Source organism: Protomyctophum bolini, assembly GCF_963924005.1.
Source record: "Protomyctophum bolini genome assembly, chromosome: 3".
NCBI classification, from domain to species: Eukaryota; Metazoa; Chordata; class Actinopteri; order Myctophiformes; family Myctophidae; genus Protomyctophum; species Protomyctophum bolini.
Window position 1 is genome coordinate 40,818,031 of NC_137864.1, and position 13,508 is coordinate 40,831,538.

At 44.0% G+C, this 13,508-nt stretch overlaps 1 protein-coding gene across 1 annotated transcript in view; it reads left to right on the forward strand.

The window, feature by feature from the left end:
• Positions 1–13,508, forward strand: part of LOC308313134 (von Willebrand factor A domain-containing protein 7-like) — a 37,204-nt gene that overhangs the window by 11,867 nt on the left and 11,829 nt on the right. Inside the window, exons 2-3 of the mRNA XM_080760063.1 lie at positions 11,268–11,457; positions 12,292–12,428. Coding sequence (XP_080616189.1) covers positions 11,272–11,457; positions 12,292–12,428 — 323 coding nt within the window. The 5' untranslated portion in view covers positions 11,268–11,271. The remainder of the gene's footprint in view (positions 1–11,267; positions 11,458–12,291; positions 12,429–13,508) is intronic.

Below are 13,508 nucleotides of genomic sequence, written 5' to 3' on the forward strand. Positions count from 1 at the left end.
GCTGCGCAGTTCTGCCAGGCTGTACGCCCGGGGCAAGTTGGTAAAGGGGCGAGTTGTTTGGTATTCAATCTAATCACCAATGTTGGCACAAACATGTCGGTCTAAAAGTGTCAACCAGGGCAGTCTAGAGCGGCCTATAGGCTGCAGGCAACAACCTAGCATTCCTATATCATAACCTAGCATTCCAACAACTAGATGGACACGTCGTGACCCCAGCCTTCTCTTCTTTAGAAGTGCCCAGTCTAGAGTCCCTCAGACTCTGTCTCTCCCCTCGGTTCTGTTACTCATCAGTGCAAAGGGCACGTCTAAGCCTGCATGTTCCTTTTCCACATACCAGCTCCTCTGCAACCGTGCATGCTTAGACGATTATCACGGAGCGTTAAGACAAGCAAAGAAGACCGCAATGTATGGCATTATCGGGGCGTGTTGCTTGTCCACAGAAATGCTACTACGCATGTTTATCTTAGAGTTGGTGTGCAGGACAGAATAATTCACAAGATCAAGAAGAAAAGAAAAGTGGTGAGAAAGGTTGGTTTTGTACAGTTAAAGTGTTGATCTATATTGGGTGTAGGCTACTATTCTTTCCTCTATCATCAAAAAGTCACTCTGGAGTCTGAACTAAATCCTTAAGCCTATTATTTGAAAGGAATGACAAGTGACCTGTTCCAACTGAGTTCATATAGGCTAATGATTTGTAGTGCACCCCCTATCCAGTTCAGTGGCTCCAGTTTTCCGCACAAAAATGACAGTCTTGTTGCCCTATATAGTTGACCTCAGGCATACTGTCAGCCAGTCACAACAGGAAGGAGTAGAAAACTACGCACAAGCACACACACACACACACACACACACACACACACACACACACACACACACACACACACACACACACACAAGTTGTGCCTCTGCCTCTGTCATAATAAATCAAACAGAACACGCACCCACACGTAGAGTCAGCGAGGTTGACACAGACACAGACTACATGATGCACATTTCCCAGGTGAACAAAATACATCCATGATGACGTGATCACTTTAAAACTAATAAAACTAAAACTAAAAACTAAATCTAGTTGAATTACCTCTTCCAAAATGTGTGCAAATGTGTTAGGGCTATTCCAATTGCTTGTTGTATCGATGTGATGTAGTAGTGTAATATGAAACTTACTATAATTATTACAACTTCATTTTAATCAGTCAAAGTATATTAATGCAATATAGCTATAAGGAGGTGATCTATACCTGCCATTGAGAATTACATAGCGGATCTACAAGCTCACAAAGCGTTGTGCTGCGACGCGTTGTGAGCTTGTAGATCGGCTATTTTCAACAAGTGTAAAATCAGTCATTACGACGGCATCAAGGCAAATGCATTTTAGTCGACTAAAATCTGCAGTTGATTTAGTCAACTAAAATCGCATGATATTTAGTCGACTAAAACTAGACTAACACTAAAACATTCCAGGTGACTAAAACTTAAAGGAAGCTTCATTCCAAAGACTATGACTAAACAAAAATAGAACATTTGCTGCCAAAAACAACACTGATGCCTGCATGGGCCAGGTACAAAAGTGCCCCAAGGACATTCCCATGAGAGTTAGCAATCCCTCTGATAAAAAGGTTGCTGCTTGGAGCCACATTTCCACAATTGGCCATCAAGTGCAAATGGAAATGCAGTCTACATTATGCCCATTTGCAGATTTCTAAAATCAAAATAAGAATATACTCCATTCCCATTGGAAATGCATTGGCAGAATCCACCCTCATACTAGAATAAAAGTGCGGTGTGACCGTATACCTAAATTATAAGCCGGCTATTATCAAATGTCAAATGGAATTGCTACCCGGCCACACAACCCGCCATGTCCTCTCACTGTGTGACAGACAGGTAACACCTCAATCAGAAACAACTGCTTAAATCAGGCTTAAATTTCATATTCAGTCAGTCTGTGGCCAGTCAACCCTCCATATGTCCGCATGTGCAGTACTGCTTCGTAAGATTACATTACGTAAGAAAACATGGTACTTGGTATAGGCCTACTGGCTGACTTCAGAAGCTTTGTATAAGCGGTTGTTTCATCCCTGTCTAAAAAGAATGTACGTGCCTATCCAAGTTTATCATCTGACTGTAAGTAGCGAGCCAGAAATAACGTAACTTTTTGAGTGGTGAAAACCACTCCAAGGAACAGCAATGTCCGTGTTCACCTATGTGCCTACTGTATGTGTTGGTTAATGAGCACCAAGTATATGACTATGAATACCAGTAGGGGCGCTGTTGTGCCAGAAACAGAGAGAGGGATAGTGCTGCACTGTTGCCTGCTAATGAGAGAGAGAGAGAGAGAGAGAGAGAGAGAGAGAGAGAGAGGTGTGGGGGTGGGGGGGGTTGCACCACTCAGTTTTTGGAAACGATACTGCGAAAAGGGTTCTCGCCACTGTTTTTGGACAGTTCTACCAATGCAGGGTTGTGTCCTGACACGGAAGACGGGAGCTCTTCTCGGAGCTAAGAGCGTATAGAGGTTCCAAACACAGCTATAGTAATCATCGTCTTCCTCTTGGTCGTAATAATATTGTTTGGATCATACATTGAAAACCAGTATTGAGAGCACATTATTATCGTTACTTAATCATTATTAAAGGAGCATTTGGAAATGTAGGGAAGTGAAGATATGTTTTTATCAACCACTCCACTACTGTATGTATGATATATGAGTATGACACATCAACGTTGTCAGTTACTGGGAAGTTATGGATATCCATAACTTACTTCTACAGAAAAGGGATTTAGAATTTCACAGGAAAGTGCAAGCCTATACCGTGTACTGTACTGACTGGTTGAGTCACCATGATTAGCATACGTGTCCACATACCGATACCGGTAAGGTAATCATGCAATTGCACATTCGCACATCATGCAAATTGTCTGCTGTATAAGTTATGGAAGGTTAATTAAGAGAACAGAACAAGGCCAAGGGCAACCATGGTCTGAAATGTCTTTATTAGGCTTGACTCAAATCTATCATTTAAATGTCATATACTGTAGATGACATATTCCGGAAAATCTACTTCAGTACTGGTGTTCTATCACCGTAACAGAAACTGTTTTACTTTTACAGTAACAAAGAAACGAGTGCATCAACTCATACTACCAATCATTGATTATATGCAGATGTAGTTTATCAGACTGCCCCTAAAACAAACCTTCTTCCTTTGTTTAAGACTGTACTGTCCTCTCATCTTGAGATTACCTGTTCATGTTTTCACTAATCATCATTATAACAGATCCATGTGTAGGCCGCCTACTGTTGTTTTGTTTTGTTTGTTTTGTCTGGTTGAATTGTCTGTTGGAAAAGTGTCTTTATGTATGAAGTGTATTTTGTAAATTGCGGCATCCCCCTTCATCTCATCTCAAGGGCTTGACTCAAAGTCAATATGTCATTTCAAGAGTTCAGGGTGGTGGTCCCCAGGTTGATTCTATAGTCAGGGTGGTGGTCCCCAGGTTGATTCTATAGTCAGGGTGGTGGTCCCCAGGTTGATTCTATAGTCAGGGTGGTGGTCCCCAGGTTGATTCTATAGTCAGGGTGGTGGTCCCCAGGTTGATTCTATAGTCAGGGTGGTGGTCCCCAGGTTGATTCTATAGTCAGGGTGGGGGTCCCCAGGTTGATTCTATAGTCAGGGTGGTGGTCCCCAGGTTGATTCTATAGTCAGGGTGGGGGTCCCCAGGTTGATTCTATAGTCAGGGTGGTGGTCCCCAGGTTGATTCTATAGTCAGGGTGGTGGTCCCCAGGTTGATTCTATAGTCAGGGTGGTGGTCCCCAGGTTGATTCTATAGTCAGGGTGGTGGTCCCCAGGTTGATTCTATAGTCAGGGTGGTGGTCCCCAGGTTGATTCTATAGTCAGGGTGGGGGTCCCCAGGTTGATTCTATAGTCAGGGTGGTGGTCCCCAGGTTGATTCTATAGTCAGGGTGGTGGTCCCCAGGTTGATTCTATAGTCAGGGTGGGGGTCCCCAGGTTGATTCTATAGTCAGGGTGGTGGTCCCCAGGTTGATTCTATAGTCAGGGTGGGGGTCCCCAGGTTGATTCTATAGTCAGGGTGGTGGTCCCCAGGTTGATTCTATAGTCAGGGTGGTGGTCCCCAGGTTGATTCTATAGTCAGGGTGGTGGTCCCCAGGTTGATTCTATAGTCAGGGTGGTGGTCCCCAGGTTGATTCTATAGTCAGGGTGGGGGTCCCCAGGTTGATTCTATAGTCAGGGTGGTGGTCCCCAGGTTGATTCTATAGTCAGGGTGGTGGTCCCCAGGTTGATTCTATAGTCAGGGTGGTGGTCCCCAGGTTGATTCTATAGTCAGGGTGGTGGTCCCCAGGTTGATTCTATAGTCAGGGTGGTGGTCCCCAGGTTGATTCTATAGTCAGGGTGGTGGTCCCCAGGTTGATTCTATAGTCAGGGTGGGGGTCCCCAGGTTGATTCTATAGTCAGGGTGGTGGTCCCCAGGTTGATTCTATAGTCAGGGTGGGGGTCCCCAGGTTGATTCTATAGTCAGGGTGGTGGTCCCCAGGTTGGTTCTATAGTCAGAGTGGTGGTCCCCAGGTTGATTCTATAGTCAGGGTGGGGGTCCCCAGGTTGGTTCTATAGTCAGGGTGGGGGTCCCCAGGTTGATTCTATAGTCAGGGTGGGGGTCCCCAGGTTGATTCTATAGTCAGGGTGGTGGTCCCCAGGTTGATTCTATAGTCAGGGTGGTGGTCCCCAGGTTGATTCTATAGTCAGGGTGGGGGTCCCCAGGTTGATTCTATAGTCAGGGTGGTGGTCCCCAGGTTGATTCTATAGTCAGGGTGGGGGTCCCCAGGTTGATTCTATAGTCAGGGTGGTGGTCCCCAGGTTGGTTCTATAGTCAGAGTGGTGGTCCCCAGGTTGATTCTATAGTCAGGGTGGGGGTCCCCAGGTTGGTTCTATAGTCAGGGTGGGGGTCCCCAGGTTGATTCTATAGTCAGGGTGGGGGTCCCCAGGTTGATTCTATAGTCAGGGTGGTGGTCCCCAGGTTGATTCTATAGTCAGGGTGGTGGTCCCCAGGTTGATTCTATAGTCAGGGTGGTGGTCCCCAGGTTGATTCTATAGTCAGGGTGGTGGTCCCCAGGTTGATTCTATAGTCAGGGTGGTGGTCCCCAGGTTGATTCTATAGTCAGGGTGGTGGTCCCCAGGTTGATTCTATAGTCAGGGTGGTGGTCCCCAGGTTGATTCTATAGTCAGGGTGGTGGTCCCCAGGTTGATTCTATAGTCAGGGTGGTGGTCCCCAGGTTGATTCTATAGTCAGGGTGGTGGTCCCCAGGTTGATTCTATAGTCAGGGTGGTGGTCCCCAGGTTGGTTCTATAGTCAGGGTGGGGGTCCCCAGGTTGATTCTATAGTCAGGGTGGTGGTCCCCAGGTTGATTCTATAGTCAGGGTGGTGGTCCCCAGGTTGATTCTATAGTCAGGGTGGTGGTCCCCAGGTTGATTCTATAGTCAGGGTGGTGGTCCCCAGGTTGATTCTATAGTCAGGGTGGTGGTCCCCAGGTTGATTCTATAGTCAGGGTGGTGGTCCCCAGGTTGATTCTATAGTCAGGGTGGTGGTCCCCAGGTTGATTCTATAGTCAGGGTGGTGGTCCCCAGGTTGATTCTATAGTCAGGGTGGTGGTCCCCAGGTTGATTCTATAGTCAGGGTGGTGGTCCCCAGGTTGATTCTATAGTCAGGGTGGTGGTCCCCAGGTTGGTTCTATAGTCAGGGTGGGGGTCCCCAGGTTGATTCTATAGTCAGGGTGGGGGTCCCCAGGTTGATTCTATAGTCAGGGTGGTGGTCCCCAGGTTGATTCTATAGTCAGGGTGGTGGTCCCCAGGTTGATTCTATAGTCAGGGTGGTGGTCCCCAGGTTGATTCTATAGTCAGGGTGGGGGTCCCCAGGTTGATTCTATAGTCAGGGTGGTGGTCCCTGGTTCACAATCAGTTGAAAACCCCTGCATTACAGGATTGATACTTTACAATTGAGCAAAACAATTGAGTCCTTTTTTCCAACCACTGTCAGTCATAACTGCAGTGTTGTTTTTGGCAGAGAATTTCTATTTTAGTTTTAGTCATAGTCTCTTGAATATAGGTTTCACTTAGTTTGAGTCACATTTTAGTCACGCGGAATGTTTTAGTGTTAGTCTAGTTTCAGTCGACTAAATATCATAAGATTTCAGTCGACTAAATCTACAGTTGGTTTAGTCGATTAAAATGTATTTTGACGCCGTCAAAATGCCGTCGTAATGATGTTTTTTGTTACACTTGCTGAAAATAGCAGATCTACAAGCTCACAACGCGTCTTGCTGCTGTGTATATCTGCTATTTCCAGCATGCAACCAAGTTTAAAATGACTTATACTGTAACGTCCACTAGTCCCTTCCTAGTCTCACGTTACCAGACTGTTGCCTCTGAGATTTCCTACAGTCTGGGCCAACGGAAGAGGTCTCATGAGTAAGCGATAAAGCGGAAATGGAGCCTCCTCGCCACTTCCGTTTTGTCTTTACAGTCACGCACATTTATCCTAATATAAATAGAAAACATCTAAATATATCTAGCTTGTTGCTTAGCAGAAAAGGAAATAAAAATATATATATTTCCGTGAACGGAAATGTCAGCTTCCTTACTCAGCTCATGGGGGCTATAATTCCAGACTCTATATAGCATTCGGAGATTGTGGAATAGTTGGAATAGCTACGCAAGACTATAGTCCCTTCCTAACAATTTAGTCTAGTTTTTATTGGTTGACGGAATTGTCAATATATTCAGTCTTATAGTTTTAGTCACCATAGCTTAGTTTTCATTTAGTTTCCATTTAGTTTTCGTCGACGAACATTTTTCGTCATTCAACACTGCATAACTGGCATAATAGTAATAGAGTATCATACAGTAAATTCAGCATACATAGTGCATACACAGCGTTTGAAGTCAGTATGCATATAACTCACATCACAGCTGTCACTCGATCCTGTAGGTTCACACTCTATAACATACGACGAATTAGACCGTTCCTCACCCAGGAATCAGCCCAGCTCCTAATCCAGACAACAGTCTTGTCAAAACTTGACTATTGTAACTCCCTCCTTACTGGCCTACCAGCATGTGCACTTAAGCCTCTCCAGCTGATCCAAAATGCTGCAGCTCGCTTGGTCTTCAACCAGCCAAAATTCTCACATGTCTCCCCCCTGCTCCGCTCCCTCCACTGGCTCCCGGTCGCTGCCCGCACAGAATACAAAACCCTGATGCTGGCATTCAAAGCAACCAAAGGTATGGCTCCCCCATATCTTGCAAGTATGATCGAACCCTACAAACCCTCCCGCTCACTCAGATCAGCCAACGCAGGGAAGCTGGAAGTACCCTCACTAAAAACGCCGGGACAACGCTCCACACGTCCCAAACTCTTCTCCCTTCTGGCTCCAAAACTGTGGAATGCACTTCCCATTGCAGTCAGAACTGCAGCATCACTCCCAATCTTCCGCCGTAGTCTGAAAACCCACCTTTTCAGACTCCATCATGGCCCATAGCACTTACCCCACCCCCTTAGATAGCAATTCTAGTAGTCATAGCACGTCATAGTACATATGTGTAGCATAGTAGTATAGATGTATAGCTTATATGTATAGTTTCATTATAGATATTCCACTGTTACTTTCTTAGCTACGCATGTTTCATGATAAATGTCTTTATGTGATGTATTCCCATGCTTTTGTTCTTGCTTAATGTAAGTCGCTCTGGATTAAGAGCGTCTGCTAAATGCCTAAATTGTAAATTGTATAATCCTCAGTGGCAATTTATACATTTGTTCATACAAATGGAACCAAATTGACCCATAATGATTAGAATCAATGTGACCAGATTTGACTGAGAGCCTGTCATCGACGTGCAACCTCCAGCTTTTGACCAGGAGAAAAACTTAATTTATTTACTTTTTAAATCTAAAATGAGTTAATAGCACAGGCAGGCTCTTCATACATAACTAGAGCATGTCTGAAATAAATGTCAGAGCTGAAATTGACATGTGAATATGAAATAAATGCTAAGACAGGTGTAATTAATATTATGTTAGAGTCCACAGAAGTGAACCTCTCAAGCCTGTTTTCTCAACTCGCTGTTTTCTGCAAGACATTACTCTATAAGCCATATCTCCAAAACTGGTGGGTCAAACTGAACAACCAATATGTAAATTTGAAGCTATACGACTCCCCGCTTTCATATGACATGAAAAAAACCGAAACGAAAATTAACAATAATCCAATGACTGTCTTAATTGTCTACCCATTCACGGTGGGTCAGTGTACATTCATAGGTACACATATGCATGCTTTCATCATTGTTGCTGTGAATGATTATAAATTGACAGTTGAATAATAAAGGCACTACTACTCACCCTAGAAGCAGTTTACAGTACTGTCCACATGTGGGGATGATCGACGTCTCAAGCATGCAATACAAAGTTCTGCTCGTCTTCCAGCCTCTGTGTGTGATAGAAGTCAGTCATGGCAGCTCCTGTTCTCTGTCTGAGCCTCCCTGCTCCTCCTCCTCCTGTTTTACACACACACACACACACACACACACACACACACACACACACACACACACACACACACACACACACACACACACACACACACACACACACACACACACACACACACACACACACACACACAGGCCCGCCCCAATATGGCAGCTCGCGGACACATTTTTTATGGGTCTCTTTATTTATTTTTGTTTCCTATACATTCATTATTACTATTTCAAAACAATCCCCAAAAAGCTGAACTAATTAAACATGAACATTAAACATGAAGTTAACACGGAACTGCATTCCTCTGTGGACGCGCATGTATGTGTATGTGGCCAGGCATGCATGTGAAAAAGGGTCTTCGCAGTTGGGTGCATATATAGGCCTCTAAGCTAATTTTGGTCAATGCCCGTGTGCAAATTCAGATCAATCGGTCCAGGCAGGCACCGAGGAGACGACAGACATCTGTAAAATTATAGGTAGAAGATTCTATAGCGTGATTACCCAGGGGGCGATTCTAGACTTGGCTGAAGTAGGCCTACAGGTCAGGAATGTCTGCCTTTCCTCAAGCATTGAGTGTCCCCCGAGGGGGGTTACGTTTCTTATGAACGGCCACACACAATCCTAAATGAAACCCCATATAGTTCCACACTGATACTGTAGCTAACCTCAACTCTTCCATTGTCTTTAAAGCACAGCTGAAAACCCACCTTTTCACAGCTGTTGCTTTTAAAACCTCAGTGTTCTTATTTCTCCTCATTGTTCTGCATTTGCTTAATTTATGCTCTTTGCTATTTGCTTTGTCTTATTGTTCTGCCTGTTTTGCTGCAGGTTTTGTCCTCTTTGGTGTTATTTTATTGTGTTATTGTTCTGCCTGATGTGGTGCAGGTTTTATGCTCTTTGCTATTGTTTTATTGTCTTAACGTTATTCCATTATTTTTGCTTGTTTTAATGATATTTTTTCTTCACTGCCCTAAAATCCAGTGTTTATTTATCCAATTGTATAACTTCGAGAGTGTACCTGTAATCATGGACCTTTTTTTCTTTATTTACCCAGGGTAGTGCTCATTTTCAACACACACACACACACACACACACACACACACACACACACACACACACACACACACACACACACACACACACACACACACACACACACACGGGAGCTGACCAGTACAACCACAGTCTTATACTGTTGGCCACTAAACAGCTCCACTGGAGCAGTTGGGGGTTCAATGCCTTGCTCAAGGGCACTTCAGCGGTGTTGGGTGAGTGATGACAATCACTTCCCCACGCCAGTCCGGGGAATCGGACCGGCAACATTTCAGCAACAAGGGCACTGCTCTAACCCTTAGGCCACCGCTGCCCCCATACCGCTGACACAGCTGACCTGTGGTTCTATCACTCTCACAAACAGTCAGGATTTAACTGCAGTGGATATAGGATATCCGAGTTTGGAAAGTCCTACCAAGACTAACTTTTTGACAGAAAAAATATTTTCCATCTGATGCCCATGGAAATCAGACAAATAAGACTGTGAAAAATGGTAATATTGACATCATTTACCAGACAATATTACAATATTTACACTGGGGATAGAAGAAAAATTAGTAGCCTAACATTAATTCCAAATATGAATCGGGCAATGCTTGCTTAATTCAACAGAGTTTTCTGAACAGTACAGTCAATGCATCCCTGTCTGCACTGGAGGATGCATGAGTTGACATTAAGAATGCCACAGACGAAAAACAGTCCAAGTCCACACTATTGATCCATAATGTATAAATGATAGATAAGGGTTCAGGACAATGAGGCCTTTTCGTGGAGGGGTCAGAATGAAATTTGGACTGTTTTTCGTCTGTGGTACTCACAATGTTATGGTGTTGTGTGCATGTATGAAAAGGTGGTCAGGGATATTATTATAAAGGACTGCATCATTATTATATTACGGACGGTGCAATAATCCGAGTGACAAATAGGAGACAAATGTTTGGACAGGGAACAATAGTATATGGTGGCATGTTGTCATCACTAGGACAGTAGGCTAAACAGAAAAAGCCCGCACACTGAAGAAAGAAATGGTGTTGAGGCTCATGCAGGCCTTTTTCTGTTTATACTGGACAATTATGCTGGTATTTTTGGTAAGCTCTGAGTCGAGAGAGCAGTTTTCTTTTTTATTGGTCATCATCACTAGGACAAACATGACGTTTATATAGCCTGCAATCACAATGACATATTGTTGCACACACAGAGAGGCAGTCGAAGCCAGCAGCAGATCAACAACGCATCATAGTGCATATAGTTCGCAAACGGTCATGTAGACAAACTCACGAGTCTCATCGGGTACACATTGAGTTGCCGGCCGCTTATATTCACAGTTGGGGGACAGTGGAGAGTTTCGCTGTTTCACTGGGAGGATATGAACATACTTATTCTCACTCATCTCCACACCCAACTGAACAGGCACCCTGGCCAACCAGTAGGAGTCACTATTGCACCAATAGTTTAGCTTCCCAACCTGGAACAAAATAGGTAGATCAGCCAAGTTGGAGTGCCCACTTGGCAGGAATCAGAATGCACTACATTGAGTGCCTGACTGTATACTTAGACTGTATCTACTTCCCCCATTTTCAACTGTTTTTATTATGTTGTGACACTTGCAATGTAAACGTATGTTTTTTTTAAAAATAATTGCTTTACAACTTTTCTTTCAGACTGATGATGTCACCAGTGCCGGGTGTCCTCCTGCTTACCTTGGCCCTATGGGGCGGGGCCGTAGCCTTTGCTCCCATTGGAGGAGATGCATCCACTCACGTCAGCATCACAGGAACGGCTCTGTTGGAGAAAGTGAGAGAGACTTGTTGGAGAGTGGCTGAGTCATCTGGTCACGACTTCAACCCTACGGTGGGTATACGAAGCACACTGACAGTGTAAGCACACCTAAGATTCCATGCGTGGACAAAAGAAGCTCTCTGTCGACGTCTCTTCCGGGTTTTCAGACAGCTGGTGGATGGAAATGAAGCTTCACCCACGCGGCAGAATGCCGCTATATGGCAACAATCAGAATCAGACAGCTTATTTTGGCCACGCATGGAAGTTTAGGTGTGGCCAGAGTGACACGCACATGCACGCACGCACACACGCACAGTCTAGCTTTTATTTGTTAAAGAAATTGTCAATGTATTTAGTCTTAGTTTTAGTCATCATAGCTTATAGTTCTCATTTTGTTTTCATCAGTGAAAAAAAGGTAGTGGACGGACATTTTTCCTCATACTGTAGTTTTAAGTCAACACTGCCAAACAGGCTGCAGGTTCTGACCGGTTCTGACAGGATGGAGTGCAGGTCAGAGGTCACCAGCAGTAGTGGATTCCAGAGACAGGACGCGGTCGCATAGTCGCTGGACACATGGGCTGTATTTTGCGTGTCTTAAGTACCAGGTCTTATTCCCTAACTTGAGTAAACTAAAGACCTGGAGGCGTGATCAATGCTCTTTGGCCACTCAGAATAGCCAAATGGCATTGATCACGCCTCCAGGTCTTTAGTTTACTCAAGTTAGGGAATAAGACCTGGTACTTAAGACACGCAAAATACAGCCCATAAGGTCACATAAGGTTTCAATAAATTTCAGTTTGTTTGTTTGACCTCTATCAGTCAGTGTTATAATCTATACAATATTAGTCCCATTATTTGTACTTCTTGCTAGAAAACTAACCTCTATATTTCCCCATGTGACCTCAGGGTAACTCTGCTGAGGAGCTGGTCCAGGCCTGTCTCGGTCCCACAGCAACAGGAGAGGTGTCGGCTGCCAAGTTCCGCTCTGCTCTCAATGAGATCTACGTTCAGAATGGACTGGTGGACCGAGACTTTATCAACAGGTGGGAGGACTGTGTGTGTAAGAAAATAATGTGATGGTAAATATAATAGAAGTATTTATGTGCAATTAATAACTCAAATTGCTCAACGTGCAACTTTTAGCAACCAAGCTTAATCTCATTTGCTAAACCTAGATGACATTTGAATCATAAATGTTTGCATTCAATTAAATTAACATTTCTGGGTCTAACATGGGACATACAGTGTATGGGGGCTTCCAGTAGTTTCTTTCTGTCTGTGTCAGTTTGGAAGCGCTTGTTATCAGAAAAGCAACGTCGTGCTGCCTCCTGCATTATGTGCAAATTCAAAACAGGAGCTACGCAGGGCCGTTAAGTGATATCCAATGAGCGCTTCCAAACTCCAACACAAAAATAATCACCTGCAAGGAATATTCTTGACAGGAGCTCATAACTCTACGGTGGATTTTTACGAAACAGACACTTTTCAGATAGAAAGAGGATAATTCAAGCTTTTCGTACAATGTTGGCGAGTTTGACGTAGTTTAATACAATCAGATAGGACTTTTCTGATAAAGAAAAGCAGGTGCGCTTCCAGCTTTGAACCAACTTAGAGGTATAAGTGGCAATTTTCTCATGTTTATTTGAGAGCGCTGACGCGTTTCGGCAAACAGCCTTCTCCAGAGCAGATTAAAAAGTGATACTGGGGATGGAGGTCCCTCTTTTAAAGCCAACATTTGATCATCACCACCTGTGTAGGTGGGAGGTCCTTAACAATCATCAATTATCAATTACACAGCATCACAGTTAGAATTTAAATAGCAGTTCACAATATAATCAGTAGCATACAAACATCACAGATCATATAGAAGTCACAGAAATGTTATTGTTTACATTATACATTTCATATTATAATATAAAAATATGAATGTATTGTTTTCTGGACTGCCAAAGAAAACAACAAAATGTGGCAGCCAGAGTTTTAACTGAAACTAAGATGAGAGAACATATTACTCCAGTTTTAGCTTCACTGCACTGCAGGCTTCCGGTTGTTTTTAGGATTGATTTTTAAATGATTTTACTTGTTTATAAAGCTCTCAATGGTCTCGCCCCTTCCTACCTACA